We start from the raw sequence: 18597 nt of genomic DNA, 5'->3' as shown, positions 1-18597 counted from the left end.
CAGTTGCGTTCGCACCATGCTGTTTACAGAAAATTTGTATTTTAGTCACGATAATAGCAAGCGTTATAACTACACTAATGAAAAGCAACCAAAAAATAGGAATAAAAAGATTAAAAGCTCGACTTAAAAGCTTCAATACATTTTAAACTGAAAAATGTTGTATTTCCTGTCAGATCACTTGCATTTGTGAATGTAAATCTAACATAAATACGTTTCCTAACCATGTTATTCCCCTCATAGTAATTTATTTTTTGTCCCTCCTTCCAAATAAACAAATAGATACATGCTTGTAGCACGGTGTCATTTACTGTCAGGTAAAACTTGTCTGGCACTTCATACTCGGTTTGCCACGCCCCATACATCTCCCTACGGTGTGTGTGTGCGTGTGTAACTGGAGATTGTGCGCACTGCGCAGTGTCAACAGGTTGGCTTTGCATTTAGTCGTCTCACTCATAATGCGTGTGTTTTGGGGATCTCCGTCCCTTGACATCGGTCGGGGAAAAAATAGGAGTTTTGACCGCAGAACGGACCAAAATGTAGCACGATAGTGTGGTGTGGACTATGGGAGAATCACAGACGTAATCTTGCTCGCAGGTTGGCTGGCATATCCAGGTGAGTCTCCTTCGATTCATCGTATTACAGTGTTTTATAACAAATTACAATAGGGATCTTTACATTAAGAATAATTAATGTATTAAGTTTCACTAAATGTCAACAAACACAATGTTTTACAGCATTTGTAATCCTGGTTGATATTAATTTAGAATTGTATTATTGCATTAATTTTTAATGCTTTAATGCATGTTTAAACAGTGCAACATATACAAGTGTATATGTCTAAATTAACATTATACGAAATTATGTTGTAAAAGTGTTATGTATTGTTTTGCCAAAATCCCACAGTTGATAAACCTTATGTATTGTATATGTGCATACAGGTAATTTAAAAACCTGATTCTGTACTGTATAAATACACATGATTTACTACACGTAATGTTTTCAATTTTTCTAATACAAATATTTTGCTGTAATTATTACATACGTATTGTATCTATAATTTGTGTTAAACTATTAAAAGAAGGTTATAGACGTTGAAGGATGGAAGGTCAGAGGTATTGATCCATAGCCTTCATGACGTAACCTCTTTCTCCACATTTTGTCATTGGTCTTCTTGGGCGACCTGGAATCATAGGTTGTCTGTCTGACCTGTCGGATATCACATCATTATCAATGGGAATGCTATGTAAAAAAAAACGAGTCCCTTTCCAAAAGAAACTGGATTTTATTTACTTTTTATTCAAGTTTGGTGTTCCCCTAACCACGTTCTGCACATCAGATGAACAATTAAAATGTCCTTTTTTAGAAATGGTTGCTGCAAAGACTCCCATTGGACTATATTTATTCATTCGATCCCAGGTGGTTACTGGCCACAGTTCCATCTATTGTTTTCGTGTGGGTTGGATTTACGGGTGGGTGGAGAGTATAGCAACTGCGTTGTATAAACAACTTGTTATGACTTTCCTAAAGCAACCAAAGCATTATCTGCATTTCACATGATTGAATGTTATGTAAAATACTTACTACGTATTGGTTGGCTTTTTACACCTGCAATAATGCATTTAAATCCTTTAAGACTGAATGATTATTTTTTGGACATGCTCCTAAATGGAAAGTTAATGTCAAATGTGTTGAAGTCATTTAAACCTGGACTTTAACCCGCTTCCTTGTCAAAAAGAGCATTTGATGTGGCTCATTGAATAAAAGTGACTGCGGTGACCACGAACAAAAGCTCCGTGATTCATACTAAGATCACCGAGTTAACCTCAGTTAATTTTCCACTCGGTCCTTGGCATTTTAATGACTTGTTTGTTTGGTTGTAAATAAAGCTGAAGGCATACCAATAAGAACGAAACTATGCAAATGTTGCTTGTAGAACACGGATGCAATTTTCACAAAGCACAACGTTTTTTTTTATTTTATGTAATCATATTTTTGTCTTTGCGAGGGCCACTTTATTGGATTTACACTCTTCCAAGGTAGTAAAACTTTCCATTCTGTACCTATGTCTGCTACACCTGGTTCATCACTTACTTTACAATCCCCACACTTATACATTTAATACATTCAATGTTGAATTGATAACTTCATTGTTAAATGGATCTGTGTCACCTGTATTAAATGCTACTATGAGCTTCAGTCTTCATTAAAATCTTACAACAACCAATTGTCTTTTTCGGTTTCGTACTGTACACACTTCACAGATTACTGATATAAATATGCCACTATGGCCATCATTTCTGAAATCAGATAAGAACTGTATTTCTGTATTTCTTGGCATACAGGTAATTCCTCACAGTTGCAGTCTATGTAGTTGTCCACATAGCTGACCTTTCAATTTTATTCTGCTGTTATGAAGACTGAAGCTGTTTACCCATGCTAAGTGCTTGTTTTGCATGTGTAGATTCATGTTTGAAGTACAAACAATCTCCACAGGTGGTGCGTAACGCTCTCGGGTAGACAGCTTGTTGACTTGCAGACTGCTGTTTTTCGTGCAGGAAAAATGCGAAGAGATGCGGAGTGTGTGCGGGCATTGACTCTGGTGTGGCTTCTGTCTTGGATGTCATATATCGTGTGTAAGTGAGGAATCTACAGTAATATGCTGATGTACAAACAAACATAAATGTCATAGTTATGTTCTGGAAATGTGTCTCCAGGTCATTATCCACCTGGGAGGCCCAGACTTACGAGATGTCGGTCCCCTGAGAAAGAAACCTTCACCTGCTGGTGGGAGACGGGATCTTCAGGTAGATTGCCCACCAGCCATCATCTGTATTACAGAAAGGAGAGGTGAGGGGCGTGTTTCAAACGTGCATTTTTTGTTTGCCCTTATATTTGCTATTATAAGATATTTGCTCTAGACCAAACATGGCTTCATAATAGTTACATGTTTATATACACCTTTAAAGAATGATTTAATTTGACCTTTTTCAGGTTTGTGGGACCAGTTTTCAGTGTATACTAAAAACAAGGACGCTATTAATTTTTTTTATGTTACCTTATAAATATTATTATAAGATAAATATGTTTTTTTCCAGATCATAGATTTGATAAAAATACGAAAAGCACCTTTTTCATAAATGTGATCCAACAGATGTAAATGACAAATATAAACCGTATACTGTAGTTTTGATGAATGAATCACCTGTTTTTTTTTACATGAATTCTTATGGATGTTTTTTTATTTTAAAAACCAAATAATGTTGTGGGTACTGTACTGTTGCACCCAATGTGACCCCGTGTCCTATATTGAGATTCACAGCCAGCTAAACTCTCTCTTGCATCACTTCTTCCAAGGAACAGGCAGTTGTTGTATTTGACCAGGATTTAATGCAAAAAAGTGTGTAACTAAAAAGATGCAAATACAAAAAAGTATTTAATGACTAGAAATCAAAGTCAATATAAAATAAATTGTATTACTGTTTCTAGAAAGTGCATGAAGGGGTTAACGCTTAACTGTTAGTAGTTGTACAGGATGAACTTTACCTTTGACTTTACTATGCTGTAACACGTTAACACAAATTAGCATCCATTAACACATTCTAACTTACTTCAATAATCAGATATATCATGTCTAATATTACTATTAAACTCAGAAAATTACTCATATTGCCACTCAAAAGGGCTTCAAACTATTGGAATGGCTTTAGAGGGAGAGAAACACCCCACCATGTTCTTATTGCCATTTTAGAAGCACTTATTCTTCTCTTGCCACCTAGTAGCTAAACTACTACTACAACTATAGAAACTAACGCCCTCTAGAGGACTGGATAAACAACAATATATTAACAGCTCCACTACAGGTACACTAGACAAGTGAACATTGGCAGATTAACAAATGACATGAATTCCAATAAATACCATGCATGGGTTATATATTATTTTACTTAATATTAAAATACTATTTGTTTATTTGTTTGTTTTACGAGCAAACAATGAGGATATAGTGTGTATTTGTATTAAATATTAATACATAGAGACTAAATAAATAAATGTAAAAAAAATGTATATCTTCAATTTGTTTAAAGTGGTGCTGCAACGGTGTGTCATGCATTCTGATTTCTTTACAATGTTAAACGTGCTGTCTTCTCATGCTTAACATGGTCAACGTGTCAAAAAACGAGTTGGGCGTATTACGTAGTATTTCTGTGCTCGAAACACTACCCCAGCGATCGTACAGGTTTCGGAAAGTTTTTTTTCGAACATGTAAAACTGTTTCGTAACCATTTTTCTTAGTCCCTTATTGGACAATTCTCTCGGAAAAGCACGCGGCACGCCCACGCGGCAGCGAGGAGAGCAGGAGAAGGAGCATGCGCAGACATCACTTTCACTTGTGTGCAGGAGAGAGAGAGAGAGAGCATACGTTCGCGAAGTTCAGGTGTTTGTTTGTTCACTGCATTTGGGTGATGAATGTTATATAAACGGTGGATATTAATGCTGGATTTGGAGATCGTTTGAAACTGATATATGGAGCCGTCCCAGCGCTAAAAGATGGCGGACATGAACCGCATGCGGTGAGTGAAACTGATGTCTGTGTTTTGTTGGCAATGGGTGCGCACGTGCTTTAGTTCAGCCTAACCCTCCCCCCGCACACGCCGTATGCTTTCGGAAATAATCGTACAGCTGTATCTATCTCTTATGAATGTGATCAAACTAAATACTCTTCGAAGATACGAAGTACGCAATACTACTCTATAGGTACTTAAGATTAATATGAGATTGGCAGAAACCTCGTGTGTTAGGGCCGCTTTAATGTTGTGGTGGGTCCAGTAGACAAGTGAACTTTGGTAGATTAACCAATGACATGAATTCCAATAAATACCATGCATGGGTTAAATTATATTTTACTTAATATTAAAATACTATTTGTTTGTTTGTTTTATGAGCAAATTATTAATACATAAAGACTAAATAAATAAATGTAAAAAATATTTTTTTTAATCTCTGTTTAATTTGTTTCAGCTCTGCGGAAGTCTTTGAATGTCCAGATTATCATTCAGCAGGGAACAACTCCTGCTATTTCGATAAGCGGCACACGTTGATTTGGATCATATACAACATCACAGTGGTGGCGTCCAACGCACTGGGGAAAACCTATTCTGACTCTGTGGAAGTAGATGTTATGGATATAGGTGAGTTTGTTTATTTCATTTGCATATGAAAGTGCATCCGAAATGCTTATATTTTTATATGCATTTACCCAAAGTGTATACTACCTACCTGCGCATGAGTGGGCATTAATGTTTTACCACAGAGGCCAATTTCGAGGCGGTTTTGACAACACTTAAGTTGGAAGCCACAGACCAGTGGGCCGTTGCTAAATGTAGCATATAACAAACTTACCTGCTGCTGCGTAAGGGCACACGCAAGATCAGGGTCATTTCCTTTATGAGAGTCTACTTTTTAAAACATTGTACAGTTTTAAACAGCATGGTTGGTCGAACTATAACAGTACTTGATTTTTACAAATTCGTATTTTAGTGAATTTGTCTAGTTCTGGGCGTGCTATAAATCTGTGCCTGCTTGGTTCTTAAACGATACACACGAATAAGAGTCGAATGGAAAACTACTGAGCGAGGCGAACCAGATGCTGCTTCGGCCGGGAGTGGTTTAATAAAATGAGGATGAACAGGTTTGAGTCTTGCATACTGGAAAACTCTAGCCACGTATTGAATATTCCTCTGGGGTCACCTGAACGTGCTTGTGTATGGCATATGAAGGCGTTGTGTCCAGGAAACAAAGAGGAAAAGTCTTGGCATGATCTGAGTTTATATTCGATGCTCATATGTGAGTTTAGATGAACCCTAGTCTATATAAATAAGAAGCTGGACTGTTTTGTAATAGTCTCAGTCATACATGGAAAATATATAAATTAGCCCATCAGTTGCTTATTCTGGAACATTACGCCTGTTCAGTTTTGTCATTGATTTGATATCATTTATCTGCTTCCTCACAGTTCAGCCTCACCCTCCAGAGAATGTCACCGTGTCTTTAATTCAGGCCGAGAACAACGTTTACATCCTGGTGCGGTGGGAACCCCCCCGTGATGCAGACACACGCTCAGGATGGGTGACAATAAAATATGAAATTCGTATAAAACTGGAGAATAGCACGGAGAACAGCAACAGCTGGGAGGTGAGACTGAAATTATGATATTGAAAAATGAATACAGTTTTAATGTAATTTGTTGTGATACACAGACACTAGTGCTGCCAGGAGGATGTGAAAAAATATAACAGATTTTGAAATATATAAAAATATTCTATAAATGTATGTTTATGTTTAATCTGTTATAGTTTTACATTAATATCATATTATTATTATTAAAGAAATAGTTCACCTAAAAATTCTGTCATTTATTCACCCTCATGTCATTCAAAATCTGTATGACTGTCTTTCCTCTGTGGAACACAAAAGAAGAAATTTTGAGAAATGTCAGTGGGAGCCAGTGTACTGTTATTCAGTGTAATTTGATCACCAACATTCTTCAAAATATCATATTTTGTGTTCTCCAGGAGAACGTCGTACAGGTTTGGATTGGATTGATGAAAAATTTCATTTTGGGGTGAACTATCGCTTTAATAATAATTACTGTAAAGTGTGTCCAAGAATAGCTTTTTACACTGGGATCGCTGGGTCTGTTAAAAACCCAGAATCAAAGAACCAAGTGTTGCGTTTTAAAGTTTGATAACGTTTTTTGTGAAAAACAGTTTTGTTTCACTATAAGAACAAATCTTGAGATAAACAACTTGTTTTTCTGTGTTCTGTGATTGTAGTCATATAGTGCTGGAAAACAGCTGGAGTTCAGCATCTACAGTCCTCAGCCAGGTGCATCTTACCTCATACAGGTGCGCTGTAAACTCGACCAGGGCCAGTGGAGTGAATGGAGCTCTTTCGCATTCATCCAGATCCCAGACAGTAAGATAAAACCAGCATCAGCTATTCAATCCTTCACACCTTACCTCATTGTGTTACGTTACTGAGCGTTTTGCCTTATGTAACAATGACCAGGCTAAAGAAGAGTAAAAAAACAGAATCTTTTCCTTGACGGATCATAAAAGTAAAGCTTGGTTTAAAGCATGAACAAATGAATACAAACCAGCAACATCATAAACATTTTTTTTTGCTTTTAGTATTTGTTAGCCTTAACATCTATAAGTGTGATCCAAAACACAGCCTTCCACATCCGTTAATACAGATTTTAATGACATCATTCTGCACTTCTCCTCAGATTTTAGTCTGAGTTAAACTTAACACTATTAGCTATTTAAAAAGGGGGGGGGGGGCTACTCAATATTCCTCACCCTAACGTCCTGTTTCAGTCGAAATTACGTCAACGCATTAAACAAAGCTGCATATTTTAATGCACGTCAGTGGGTCTTTGAAGCAAAATCATTACAACTATCTTAACGTTTTGTGTTTTCTCTGTTTTAGGAACCTCAGACAATGCGGTCATGATCTTCTCTGTGACTCTAACCGCCTTTATTTTCTCACTGACTGCCGGAGTGCTGGCTGCCAAGATGAAACAGTAAGCCTGATACGTTATCTCATCACAAGCCCTATACACAATAAAGAGCTGAAGGTCATGCTATACCGTTACTATAAATGCCATTTACATGTTGGATATTCTCTTCGTTCATCTACTCTAGCGTGAAACGTTTTCTGCTGCCACCAGTTCCACAACCGAAGATCAAAGGCTTAGATATAAAACTTCTCAAGGTACAGCAGATTTTTCAAATCGGCATTACAATATACAGTACAATACTGGCCCTGAATTATTTACAATGTTATCATATGTGTAGTATTTACTGAATATCAATAATCACAGTTATTTAAGGAACGGTTCACCTTCATAGTGAACATTCTGTCTTGTCATTTTAAACCTCTATGACTTTCTTTCTTCTGCAGAAGAAGATATTTTGAAAAATGTCGGTCCCCATTGACTTGCGTTGGATTTTTGTCCATACAATAGAAGTCAATGGGGACCAACAGTTTTTGGTTACCAACATTTTTCAAAATATCTTCTTTAGTGTTTTGCAGAAGAAAGAAAAACACCTATTCCTTTAATATGACAGTTGGGGTCAATACTGGTATACAATGAAAATCACTGTTACCTCTCATTTGATCAATTTGACAGAATGGAAAGTCTGAGGAGATCTTCAGTGGTCTTCTCATTCAAGAATATCCCCAGATAGCCCAGAACCTCGAGCGTCAAGTGGAGTTCTTCGTGATCTCAAACGGTGACGAGGAGTTCGATGGCCAAGCACATCTCGAATACAAAACAGATCCTGCACGAAAGCTTCCTCGAAACTGCAAGCAGACCATCCAGAACAGCAGCGAGGAGGTAAACTCCACACGATTAATGTGTCCTGGTCCAGGATGTGACCATCAGGACTGCACAGTTAAAGATTCTCTGATTCTGAGCGGCCACGGAGAGACTCAACCACAACTTTACCATGACTGTAGCGGCTTGCTGATAAAAGCCCAGGAACAAAATACAGCCAACACTCCGAGTGAAGGTGAAACTGACAGCAGAGTCAGCATCACTCCGGCTGAACTCACAGGTTACGTTGAGGTCGATAAAGAGAAACAAGACCAGGAGGATTACAGTAAAATCAGTGACATTATCAGTGATAATATCCTCGTGCTACATAAAGACGCAGCCCCCATACAAAGACCCAAAGAGGGGAAATGTGACCAAATAAAGCGTGAAACCGAGGAAACCAGAGGTGACGTTGAACCACTGGAATATTTGGAAACTGTGACTTTTGAATGAAACGTTTGTCTTGTGAAAACTGTCAAAGCACTTTGTAAATGTCAGAGCAAACTTTGATTTATATGTTCTCTATTATCCTGTTTCTCTTTAAGGAAAGTGACTTTTCTCTGTTGACTTATTTAATATGGATCTAAAAACAGGAAGCTGCTATAAGAGGTCGGCGTTCATAGTGAAGATTCTTTTTCCAAACCATTACACATCCACCAAATGCTGTTAAAAAATACCTTACTACAGATCATTAAATTAATTGTTAAATATAGGAAAAACGTATGGAAGGAGGCTTTGCCTCTCTCTCTCTCTGGCACTTTTCTCAATGCTTGCTGCTACTGATTTTTTATGAGATTCCTCTGACCGGTCAAAAATAATTTCACAGTGTACAGTATTTATTCCTGTCAGGTCCTGTTTGATTCTTTTTATTTATTACACGGCTCGTTGGAATGCTTGATTCTGATTGGCCAGTCGCGACATTTGCAGGTTCCTCATTCCCAGATAACAACCTCTCAAAACTAATAACACAGTAACCCGGATGCAGCAAATCATTTTGACAGTTTTTTTGGACTAATTAAATATAAATATGTCTTTTAATAACATATATGACATTATATTTACAAATGATTAAACCAAATTGCCTGTTCGTGACTGTTGAACATCGTTTCTTACCTTAAAACCTAAATGAAACAGCTTTTCCTCGCGGAAGGTCGGCATTCTGTAAAAATGAGCTAATAAAATATTTCAATTCACATTTCATGTCCAGTTTTTTTCTCATGTGGCAAGTAGCCGTGTAATAAGCGGGATAATGTACAAGCAGCCGGCTGTTATCTCGAAATATTCAGTCAGCTGGACAAAACCATGTTGTCCAGAGGGCATTTTGTACAATATTTATATAGAAAACACTGGTTAAGGTATTTATTTGACAAAATTATTTTCCAAAGCAGCAAACATACAGCTGCGGGGAAAATAAGAGACCATTTCAAAGTTATTTTCTGTTTTCCTGAATTGACTATTTATAGTTGTGTTTAGGCAAAATTATCATTTTTGTTTCATTCTGTGAATTTCTGACAATATTTCTGACCAAACAAAATAACAGAAAATATACTCTGTATTTTTTCAGTCACTTTTAAGCAATACAACAGTAATATTCTACAAGTAAATAGTAAAAAAAAAGTGATAACCTGGATTTTTATGACAGTTTTCATGTGTCTTGTCATGCTGTCAGTCTTTCACATTACTGTTGGATGACTTTATGTCACTCCTGAGGTTTGATTTAGTTGAAATTCAACTGGAATGGCCAAAATACATAGAAATGTTGATTAAATGAAACTTTGGAATGATCTATTTTTTCTGTGGCAGTATATCTGAGAATATGGGTTTTATTCAAATACTGGATATATTTCTATAGAAAAAATGAAAAATAAGAAAATGAGGCATACATTGACTGCATTTTCATCCGTTTTTAATATTTTGTTGATTCGTTCATTTTTGACAGCAGTCTTTCTTCTCCTGGGTCTTGACTCAACAAGCTGCTCATCTGTTGTCATTTTTTGCCAAGCCTCCTTAAATTCTTCTCAAAGCTGAACTTCAGTTTATACACCAAACACAACCACGCAACACACACACAACATTTTTATTACATCTTAATAATATATTTAAATAAAGAGTGAAGACATCAGTTTCCAAAGTTGGCCATTATACTTTTGGTTTATGAATCCTTAGTTACTGTTGTTTTTCTATTGCAATTTAATTGTGTATTGTTGCATATTGTTCATTTGAAAAGACACTAACTAGAACCAAGACCAAAGTTATATTATAATAGTTTAGATCTGTGCAAAACGCGAACACGTGCTGTCAAAGCTCAACCCAACCCAACCCGAGGGCAGTGAGACAGAAATTGAATGCCTTTGATGTGCTTTTTCATCTTTTATAGACGACCTCAGAGCAGCAGATTATTCAGACGGGTCAGCAGGTCTCATCATGGAATGTTTTTGTTCTGCAGTGCAACAGTAAAGAGTAACTTGTGTTAAGTCAAACATTGACTTATATGGGTGTATATTGGGACAAACAGTAAGTTTTCAGTTAGGTTTAAAACTGGAACTTGAGCTATTCCATTGAGCTATACAAACACACATCTGACTCCATCCTTTATACAGAAATCTCATGTTGTTTTTCACAATGTCCGCCAATCAGGTTTCACATGATATCATCTTTTATTAGCCCGTCCCCTTCTTATTTGCCACTATTATCTCAATCAGGCCCAGCTGGCCCATCCATCTTGCGCTCGCCAGTAATGTTTCCGGCTTACCTTATTAGAATTTAATAGTGTAAGGTTTTGTAGATGTTAAAGATTTGTTTTGGAACCATACAAAGAAACTTTAAGGAGCCTTTATTTTCAAGAAAGATTTTGCAAGAATTATTTTGAACATAACATCAATATAAGATGTGTGCTATATTTTGAATGATTTTCCATTGTTTGCAACTAAATCTTTCAGAACCAGAAAAAGCACTTGATAATCGTTTTTTCGAAGTTTAAAGATCCAGTGTATGAAATTAAGCGGCATCTAGTTGTGGGGTTGCGAATTGCAACCAATGGCTCGCTCCAACCCCCCTCCCTTTCGAAGCACTATGGTGGCTGACACAGGACAAAGAGGTTGTCACGTTTTCGTTTCCGTGCTAAAGGAGATAAATACCCCTACTTGCGGTCTTTGCACTTGACCACTTGAATGACGTATTACCTGTTTTTGGCCCAAGTGTTCTAGTGGTTGTAAAGATCCCAAGTGAGCACGTAGTATTTCTATCCCGATGGGACACACTTAGCAAGTGCAAACATATAACGTTAATTAATGTGGTGTTTCTAATTATGTGATAAAAAGAAGTTTTACAAAATACATAACTCTGTAGTTTTCACCAATAAAATGTGTAACACTACGTTTTACTACGAAATTAAATGTAATATCTAATTATATAGTCAAAGTCAAATCAGATTTATTTTTATAGTGCTTTATTTGTATTGCATCAAAGCAGCTGTACCCGCTCGGAAGCGGTATTCAAGATAGTGGGTTTAGTGTGGGGTTAAGGGCACTGGACATCGGACAGACTTGCAATCTTACTTCCTGTCGCGTGCATGCGCTCTCAGGTGGCCAAGACCGCAAGTGGGGGTATTCGGACGCGGCTAATGTATTTATGAAACGCGCTCTCAGTTTGTCCGTTTAGGGCTACTTTAGAAACAACACGGTGAATTGTATATAGACAGAAATAGCTCATTCTAGGGTAATAAAAACATAACGCTTATTTATGCAAGGTTTTAATACACCTTTAAAGACATAGTTATATGTAATATATTGCATTTCTGTCAATGGATCCGCCAAACAAATTACACACGGCACCCTTAAAATAATCGATTAAATAGATGAATATAAATTAAACAAAGGACATCAATGACAAAACTGGGTCATCCAAGATCTGGTTTATTCCAAATAATTTAACATTCCTTGATCCTCAAATGCATTTCTGTGGCTTTAAGTCACATTTTTGTAGAGGGGTTACACCAAAAAAGCACGGCAGATTCCATTCCCCATTCTAACTTTTCCAAGCAGTAATCAGAGGTCGGGATCAGTTATTGCAAAGAATTTATTGCAAATAATGGAGAAATCTTGTGCTTGCATTCAACCATCCACAACGCACAAAATGTTTTGGTCCCAAAGTCAACATTTTTCACACTAAACTACATAGCAGCAAAGCACACGGTTTTATCTGAAATAAACCCTCTATTAAAGTAAAGTTGCGAGTAGTTTGTCTTACGCCACATGTATGTGCCGAGTACTGAACAATTGCATAAAATAATTTTTTTTCGATTAACTGCAAACCACATAATCCATACACTGTTAAAAATGAACCACAAGGACTCTCTTTGATTCAATAAGAATGGATTAGCTAGTGTACTATAGTAACTCTCACTTGGATAAAGTGGATTACAAATTAAAAGTAAGGAATATGAATTAAGTGAAGAGGGGATATGTATACCCAAATAAAGTTTGTGGTCGTAACATTCATTCATTCATTTACCAGCTTGAAGAACTGAAAAGTGTCTTGCTGACACAATTTGGCTACAAACACAGTGGTCATGATATAGGAGAAGGAAAATACATTTGCTTTACAAATGTAAACATTTACACAATCTAGTGGTTCTGATTTCATGTCTTTATCAAACTAGTACATTTATTTGAATAGAAATCGAGATAGAGGAGATATCTGCAAAAATACTCAGCATTCAGATTGCCAAACAACAAACTAAGTATGTGATAATCTATACGAAAATATTTAGTCAAGGGCTAGTGTCTATTTCCATCTGTATTGCCTCGATTAATGACATCATTCCAGGCCACGTGTTAACGCTTGCATTTCAATATAATCCTAGACAATCATAGGCACGTTTGGTACTTCAAGATTTCCTCCATGGAGTGTGCTAGAAGCTCATGTGTGGGTCAAACACGCGGTGTTCTACTTTCCGCCTCACAGGAGCATGACCTTAGCACAGCAAATGGACAAAAACTGAGATTCTCAACTCTCTCTTCCTTCAGCTTCCTTCTTGGTCGCCCAGATGCTCCTCTGAACCGATGGAAACCGATGAAAAGTGCTCCTCAAAATTCAGGAAAGAATGCTCGAAATCTTTCTCCAGCATTTTCTTCCACACTTTTACTGAAATAACAGAATGTCAGATGAAGGGATTATTTCAAATGTTCTTTCTTATGCACATTTGCTAAACTAGTAATTGGGGAAATTACGGTGATGCAAATACATGTTTTTAGTTACTATAAAAAAAAAACATAAGATTAAAGTTTCCCCCAAAATTATTTATTCACCCTCATGACTTTCTTTCTTCTGTGGAACACAACAGAAGCTCTTTCAAGAAATGTCTCCGTGGTTTTGTGTTCATACAATGGAAGTCAATGACGGCCAATGTTGTTTGGTTACCAACGTTCTTCAAAACGTGTTCAGCAGAAGGTCATACAGGTTTGGAATGACATGTATAATCATCTTACACCTTTACTGTACCACAGTAGCGCTGCACTTCTTTTTTTTGTAAGAGGTAGTCAGTTAGTAACTTAACTGACCGTCTTATCAACAGATAATGCAAATATTTTAAGCAAATTCTGAGTATGCTTTGTGTAATACATAACAATTCAGTTCCAGCAAACATCTCACTCGTCACTCATATGGCCACCAACTGATGTAATCCGACAAGAAGTCTTAACCACAGCCTCCAACCAAAACAGGCAGGTTAAACATTTACATGTTAAACAGAGCAGTTAAATAAGAGGAAAATAAAATTGCACTATCGCAGGCAAAAGTACTGAGGAGCATAACATTTGTTTAAGAAAACGAGTAAAGACATACTGTACTCGGGCTCTTCAGTTCCTGAAGGTTCTTCTGACGTCTCCACCTCCAGCTGTTCCTCCAGCTGTTCCTGCGATGAAGTCTCAAGATTCGCAATCATCACCTCGTAGGCCGTCCTGGCCTCGGCCGATAACTCGACCATTTTGTGATAGTGGTCCTGTGGAAAGGACATAATCGCGTGAAGTGTAATTGAAAGAGATCGCCATCGTTGTTGTTGAAGAACGACATATTTAAGCAGCAATGACCGGAGGTTTTTGACACTCACCTGTGCCCCGTCGTAGTTAAAGATGCCCACTAAGCTCACGGGGACGGCTTTGTTAACACAGCGGCCCAGTGCCTTTCTCGACAAGGCAAAAACGAACGGAATGGACTGTTCCCGACACGTGTCGATGATGGTGTGGAGAGCCTCGTCTAGACCACCTGCACAATACAAGACCACCGATCAGATCTTAGGCTTGGTCGAAAACCACGAAAGAAACATGCAACCAATGCCGTTTTCATTCAATGAAACGCTAATAATTGTTGTTTAGAATCATACATCTGCGAAATGTAGCATTGCAGATTAAATGTCTATGTAAATGGAACATTGGTGAATCGGCATGTACCTTTGGACTGAATGCGTTCACAGTTGGGCGAGATGATAACACACTTGACCTTCCTGAGTTTGAGATGTTTCAGCACCTCTCGCAGTCCCATGACCACCCGACGCTTCATCCTAGCCTTCATGGGATCTTTCTGATAAAGACGATCCTGAAACCTCACTAGCTCCTTCAGTAACGTGGTCACACATTCATCCACATCTTTCCTCAGCATCTGATTGCAGTAGCTGCAGTCGTAGAAAAATAATATTAAATATCAAATAGAATTTCCTCGATAATTCATGTATTATCCGAGAAGCCATTGCATAACAAGATGACAATATATTACATTATACTGTACCATATATTTAATATGCATAGAAATTAAGTTTTAATATAAAGATTCATTTTGTACAATTATGTCAGTAACACTTTACAATAAGGTTGTATTTGTTAACATTATTAAATGCATTCGCTAATATGAACCAACAGTTAACATTTTTTCAGTTTTTCAGCGTTTAAAGGGACAGTTCACCCATTCTGTCATTATTTACTCATCCTCAGGTTGTTCCAAAACTGTCTAAATGTTGTTGTTTCTCTAAACACAAAAAGAGAAATTTAGATAATTGTTGCATCCAAACAGTTCTGGGGCACTATTAGCTTCCATAGTAGGGGAAAAACTACTATGGTGGTCAATGGTGCCCCAGCACTGTGTTGTTTCTCATATTCTTCAAAATATCTTCTTTTGTGTTCAACAGAAGAAAATAATTGTAATTGCTTTTAGAACAATTTGAGGGTGAGTAAATGGTGACAGATTATTAAAGGGATATTTCACCCAAACATTAGACATTTCTATGTTAATGTTAGTTTATTATGCAATAACTAATGTTAACAGTTACGAGTTTTGGTTTAAAAAAACAGTTATAGTAAATCAGTAACTAAGACGAATAAATTGTTGGTATTGTATCGTTTGCATTGTTAGGTGATGTTAGCTAATGGTAACAAATACAATCTTGTTGCAAAGTGTTACCAGTATATTCATATTAAAGGAATAATCGTACATTAAAGAAATAAACTTGTATTTTCTTACTCCCTGAACTTCCTGCTGTGGATTTTGGGAAGATCAGGGTTGGATTCGGGATTACAGGATATTAATGTTGGATTTTCCACCACATCATTATCCGGCGTGTCATTAAACTCTGAAATGGGCTGGTCGCTCTCTGATTCTTCAATACCAACAAGTTCAGGGTTGTCACCTAGATCCAATGACAAATGACATATATGAGCATTCTCACACACATCCAACAAAATAACGGGACCAAGCAAGGCAACACTAAAACATCTAACATTCTTATTAACTCAAGTAACAGTCCAGAATGAATTTTTTTGTCAACGGCACAATGCATGCCGTGTTTTCATACTTGTGAGCTGTTGGTTGTGGTCAGGCAGGCTTGAATCCGAGGGGTTCGCACTTGTTTCCATTTCCACGGCCTCAGTGACCAATCGGGCTGGGTCTCTCTCCTCCAACAGGCGGTTCTGTTTCCTCTCTTCTCTTTCCCTCAGAATCACCTAAATTATGAAAAAAGCAAAATATATTTTACACTGACAATCAAACTTAAAGAATCGTGTAATTTCTACAAGTCAAACGAACATTTTCTTCTTTCTAGTTTTAAAACAAACAGGTGGCCCTAACCACACCATTGGTTTAGCAAACGTCGAAAGTGCGCACTGGCCCTTTAAGTGAGAACACGAAGTGGAGATAATCTCACTCGTTTGAGAGGCGTTGGTTTCTTCGCTTTAGGAACTTCTCGTTGTTTTCCCTTCTTCACTAAAGGACAGGTGGAGTCCAGCGGGTTATGAGGCATCATCTCCTGCTGCCATGGCTTCTTCTGAACCGAAGGCTCCTTATGGACCACAGGCAGAGCTCCGCCAACTGAGACAACAGAAAATATGACTCCATTATTATCTTACGTGTGATGACTAACATTACATAGTAAAGAAAAGACTTGACACTTAAAAATAAACAAATGATTTTCTCCGCTAAATACCGGAGATCGTCAACGGCCGCTGGTCTTGTTTGGATTTCTGACATTGTTGCTTCTTCTCCAGGACGGCCAACATGTTTCCCAGGTCGAGCTGCACAGGGACTTTAGACTTCTTCTGACTAACCTGCTGAATCAAGGCTGGGTAAAAAATCAGCTGCAACTACTCATATAATACTCATCTTTATGCCATCTTAAATGTATCCGACTTAAAGGGGTCATACGACACGGCTAAAACGAATATTATCGATGTGTATACTCGATTTAAGGTTCAAAAACGCTGTATTTTCCACATACCGTGCATGTTTGTATCTCCTCTCGCCTCTCTGAAACGCGCAGGTTTTTTTACAAAGATCATCGCTCTGATAAGCGAGGTGTGCTATGATTGGCCAGTTAACCAGTGCGTAGTGATTGGTGGAATACCGCAAGCGTGTGACGGAAATGTAACGCCTCTTACCATATTTAGAACATCAGGTTCCAAACCAATTGTACTGACAGGTACGCCCACCTTACTTGCGTATACATTTGGGCGGTCTTAGTCAAATCATACCACGAACTGACGTAGATTTGTGGGGGTGTGGTTACACGAGGCGTTTCAGGCAAGTCTGGGTGAGCATTCGCTTTTAGATAAAATGCAACTTTTGTTCCGACACTTAAAGTTTTGCAATTTTACGTGTCTAATACATGCATGGGCAACTTATAACACACCAAAGACACAGAAAAACACGTGTTCGCGCCATATGCACATTCAGCCGTCATTACAGTAATGCAAAGGGATACTTCACCCAAAAATGAAAATTCTGTCATCATTTACTCACCCTCAAGTTGTTCCAAAACTGCATAAAAATCTTTGTTCTGTTGAACAGAAAAGAAGCTATTTTGAAGAATGTTGGAAACTAAACCGCTCTGGACCACCATTAACTTCAATAGCACTTTTTTCCTACTATGGAAGTATATAGTGCCCAAGATCTGTTTGGTTACAAGCTTTCTTACAAATATATTTCTCTGTGTTTAGCAGAACAACGAAATTTACACAGGTTTGGATCAACATGAGGGTGAGTAAATGAAGACAGAATTTTCCTTTTTGAGTGAATTATCCCTTTAATTGATGTTTTCTGAAGCTAAACCATTTGTGAGAGAATATCGCGATTACTATTTTGAGCTTACTTTTTATTTTGTATTTATTTATTTAGTTGACAGGGACATTGTACATTAATGAAACATTCCTGTAAATGTACCAGAATTAGCCAAAGGCTATTTTTCATCCGTAGTCCCTGGACAAGATGTTACAAGTCACCCTAAAGAAAATTGTATTAAACATACATACTAGAAAATGCAATAATTACACAATATAAATCATACAGTAGTCCATTGAAAACAATATAGGATCAATTAAAAACAATGCAAACCAAATACAAACAATAATAGGCTAGCTAGCAGATATAAGATTCTAGTGTTGACAAATCTGAGTACGAATTAAGCAATTCTTCAATTGAACCTTAAATAACTTGGCCATGTCGAATATCAAATATGATGGCACACTGACTAATTTTAATCTCATTGGTTCACATTTATCAATCATGTGATAAAAACTCGCAAATGACGACTAGTCACAAGACACATAACAAACAATAAGAATCAAAAGTTACTGATGTGCCAACTTTGTGCATGATTTCAAAATTCCAGGAATATTGATAGCAAAATTTGCTTAAAATAATTCACGGTTTTCTCTCACAAACGTATTCAATATAAA

At 37.3% G+C, this 18597-nt stretch overlaps 3 protein-coding genes across 6 annotated transcripts in view; 2 read left to right on the top strand and 1 right to left on the bottom strand.

Annotated features, from left to right (window-relative positions):
- Nucleotides 1-386: 386 nt before the first annotated feature.
- Nucleotides 387-9569, top strand: prlrb (prolactin receptor b). Of its 2 annotated transcripts, none has more exons than XM_057351224.1 (9): nt 387-612; nt 2556-2633; nt 2715-2847; nt 5020-5189; nt 6014-6192; nt 6834-6975; nt 7492-7585; nt 7707-7776; nt 8195-9569. In XM_057351224.1, the coding sequence occupies exons 2-9, from the start codon at nt 2561-2563 to the stop codon at nt 8831-8833; spliced, it is 1500 nt and encodes a 499-aa protein (XP_057207207.1). In that variant the 5' UTR covers nt 387-612; nt 2556-2560; the 3' UTR covers nt 8834-9569. The 2 variants fall into 2 exon arrangements, with proteins under 2 accessions (XP_057207207.1, XP_057207216.1); XM_057351233.1 differs by having other exon boundaries at nt 2494-2633.
- Nucleotides 3194-18597, top strand: part of coq2 (coenzyme Q2 4-hydroxybenzoate polyprenyltransferase) — a 31207-nt gene continuing 15803 nt past the window's right edge. Inside the window, exon 1 of the mRNA XM_057351279.1 lies at nt 3194-4571. The gene's annotated coding sequence lies outside the window, so the exon portion shown is untranslated. The remainder of the gene's footprint in view (nt 4572-18597) is intronic.
- LOC130564804 (selenocysteine insertion sequence-binding protein 2-like) overlaps nt 12279-18597 on the bottom strand; it is a 12077-nt gene continuing 5758 nt past the window's right edge. For 2 of the 3 annotated variants that reach the window (XM_057351198.1, XM_057351205.1), the window contains exons 11-18: nt 16851-16974; nt 16572-16735; nt 16224-16371; nt 15893-16058; nt 14830-15050; nt 14490-14644; nt 14225-14381; nt 12279-13525 (exon numbers count right to left, since the gene is read on the bottom strand). In XM_057351198.1, coding sequence (XP_057207181.1) covers nt 13404-13525; nt 14225-14381; nt 14490-14644; nt 14830-15050; nt 15893-16058; nt 16224-16371; nt 16572-16735; nt 16851-16974 — 1257 coding nt within the window. In that variant the 3' untranslated portion in view covers nt 12279-13403. The remainder of the gene's footprint in view (nt 13526-14224; nt 14382-14489; nt 14645-14829; nt 15051-15892; nt 16059-16223; nt 16372-16571; nt 16736-16850; nt 16975-18597) is intronic. The other variant, XM_057351212.1, reaches the window with a different exon arrangement.

Source organism: Triplophysa rosa, linkage group LG2 (genome assembly GCF_024868665.1).
Source record: "Triplophysa rosa linkage group LG2, Trosa_1v2, whole genome shotgun sequence".
In the NCBI taxonomy this organism is placed as follows: domain Eukaryota; kingdom Metazoa; phylum Chordata; class Actinopteri; order Cypriniformes; family Nemacheilidae; genus Triplophysa; species Triplophysa rosa.
This window is presented reverse-complemented; position numbering and strand designations above follow the sequence as displayed.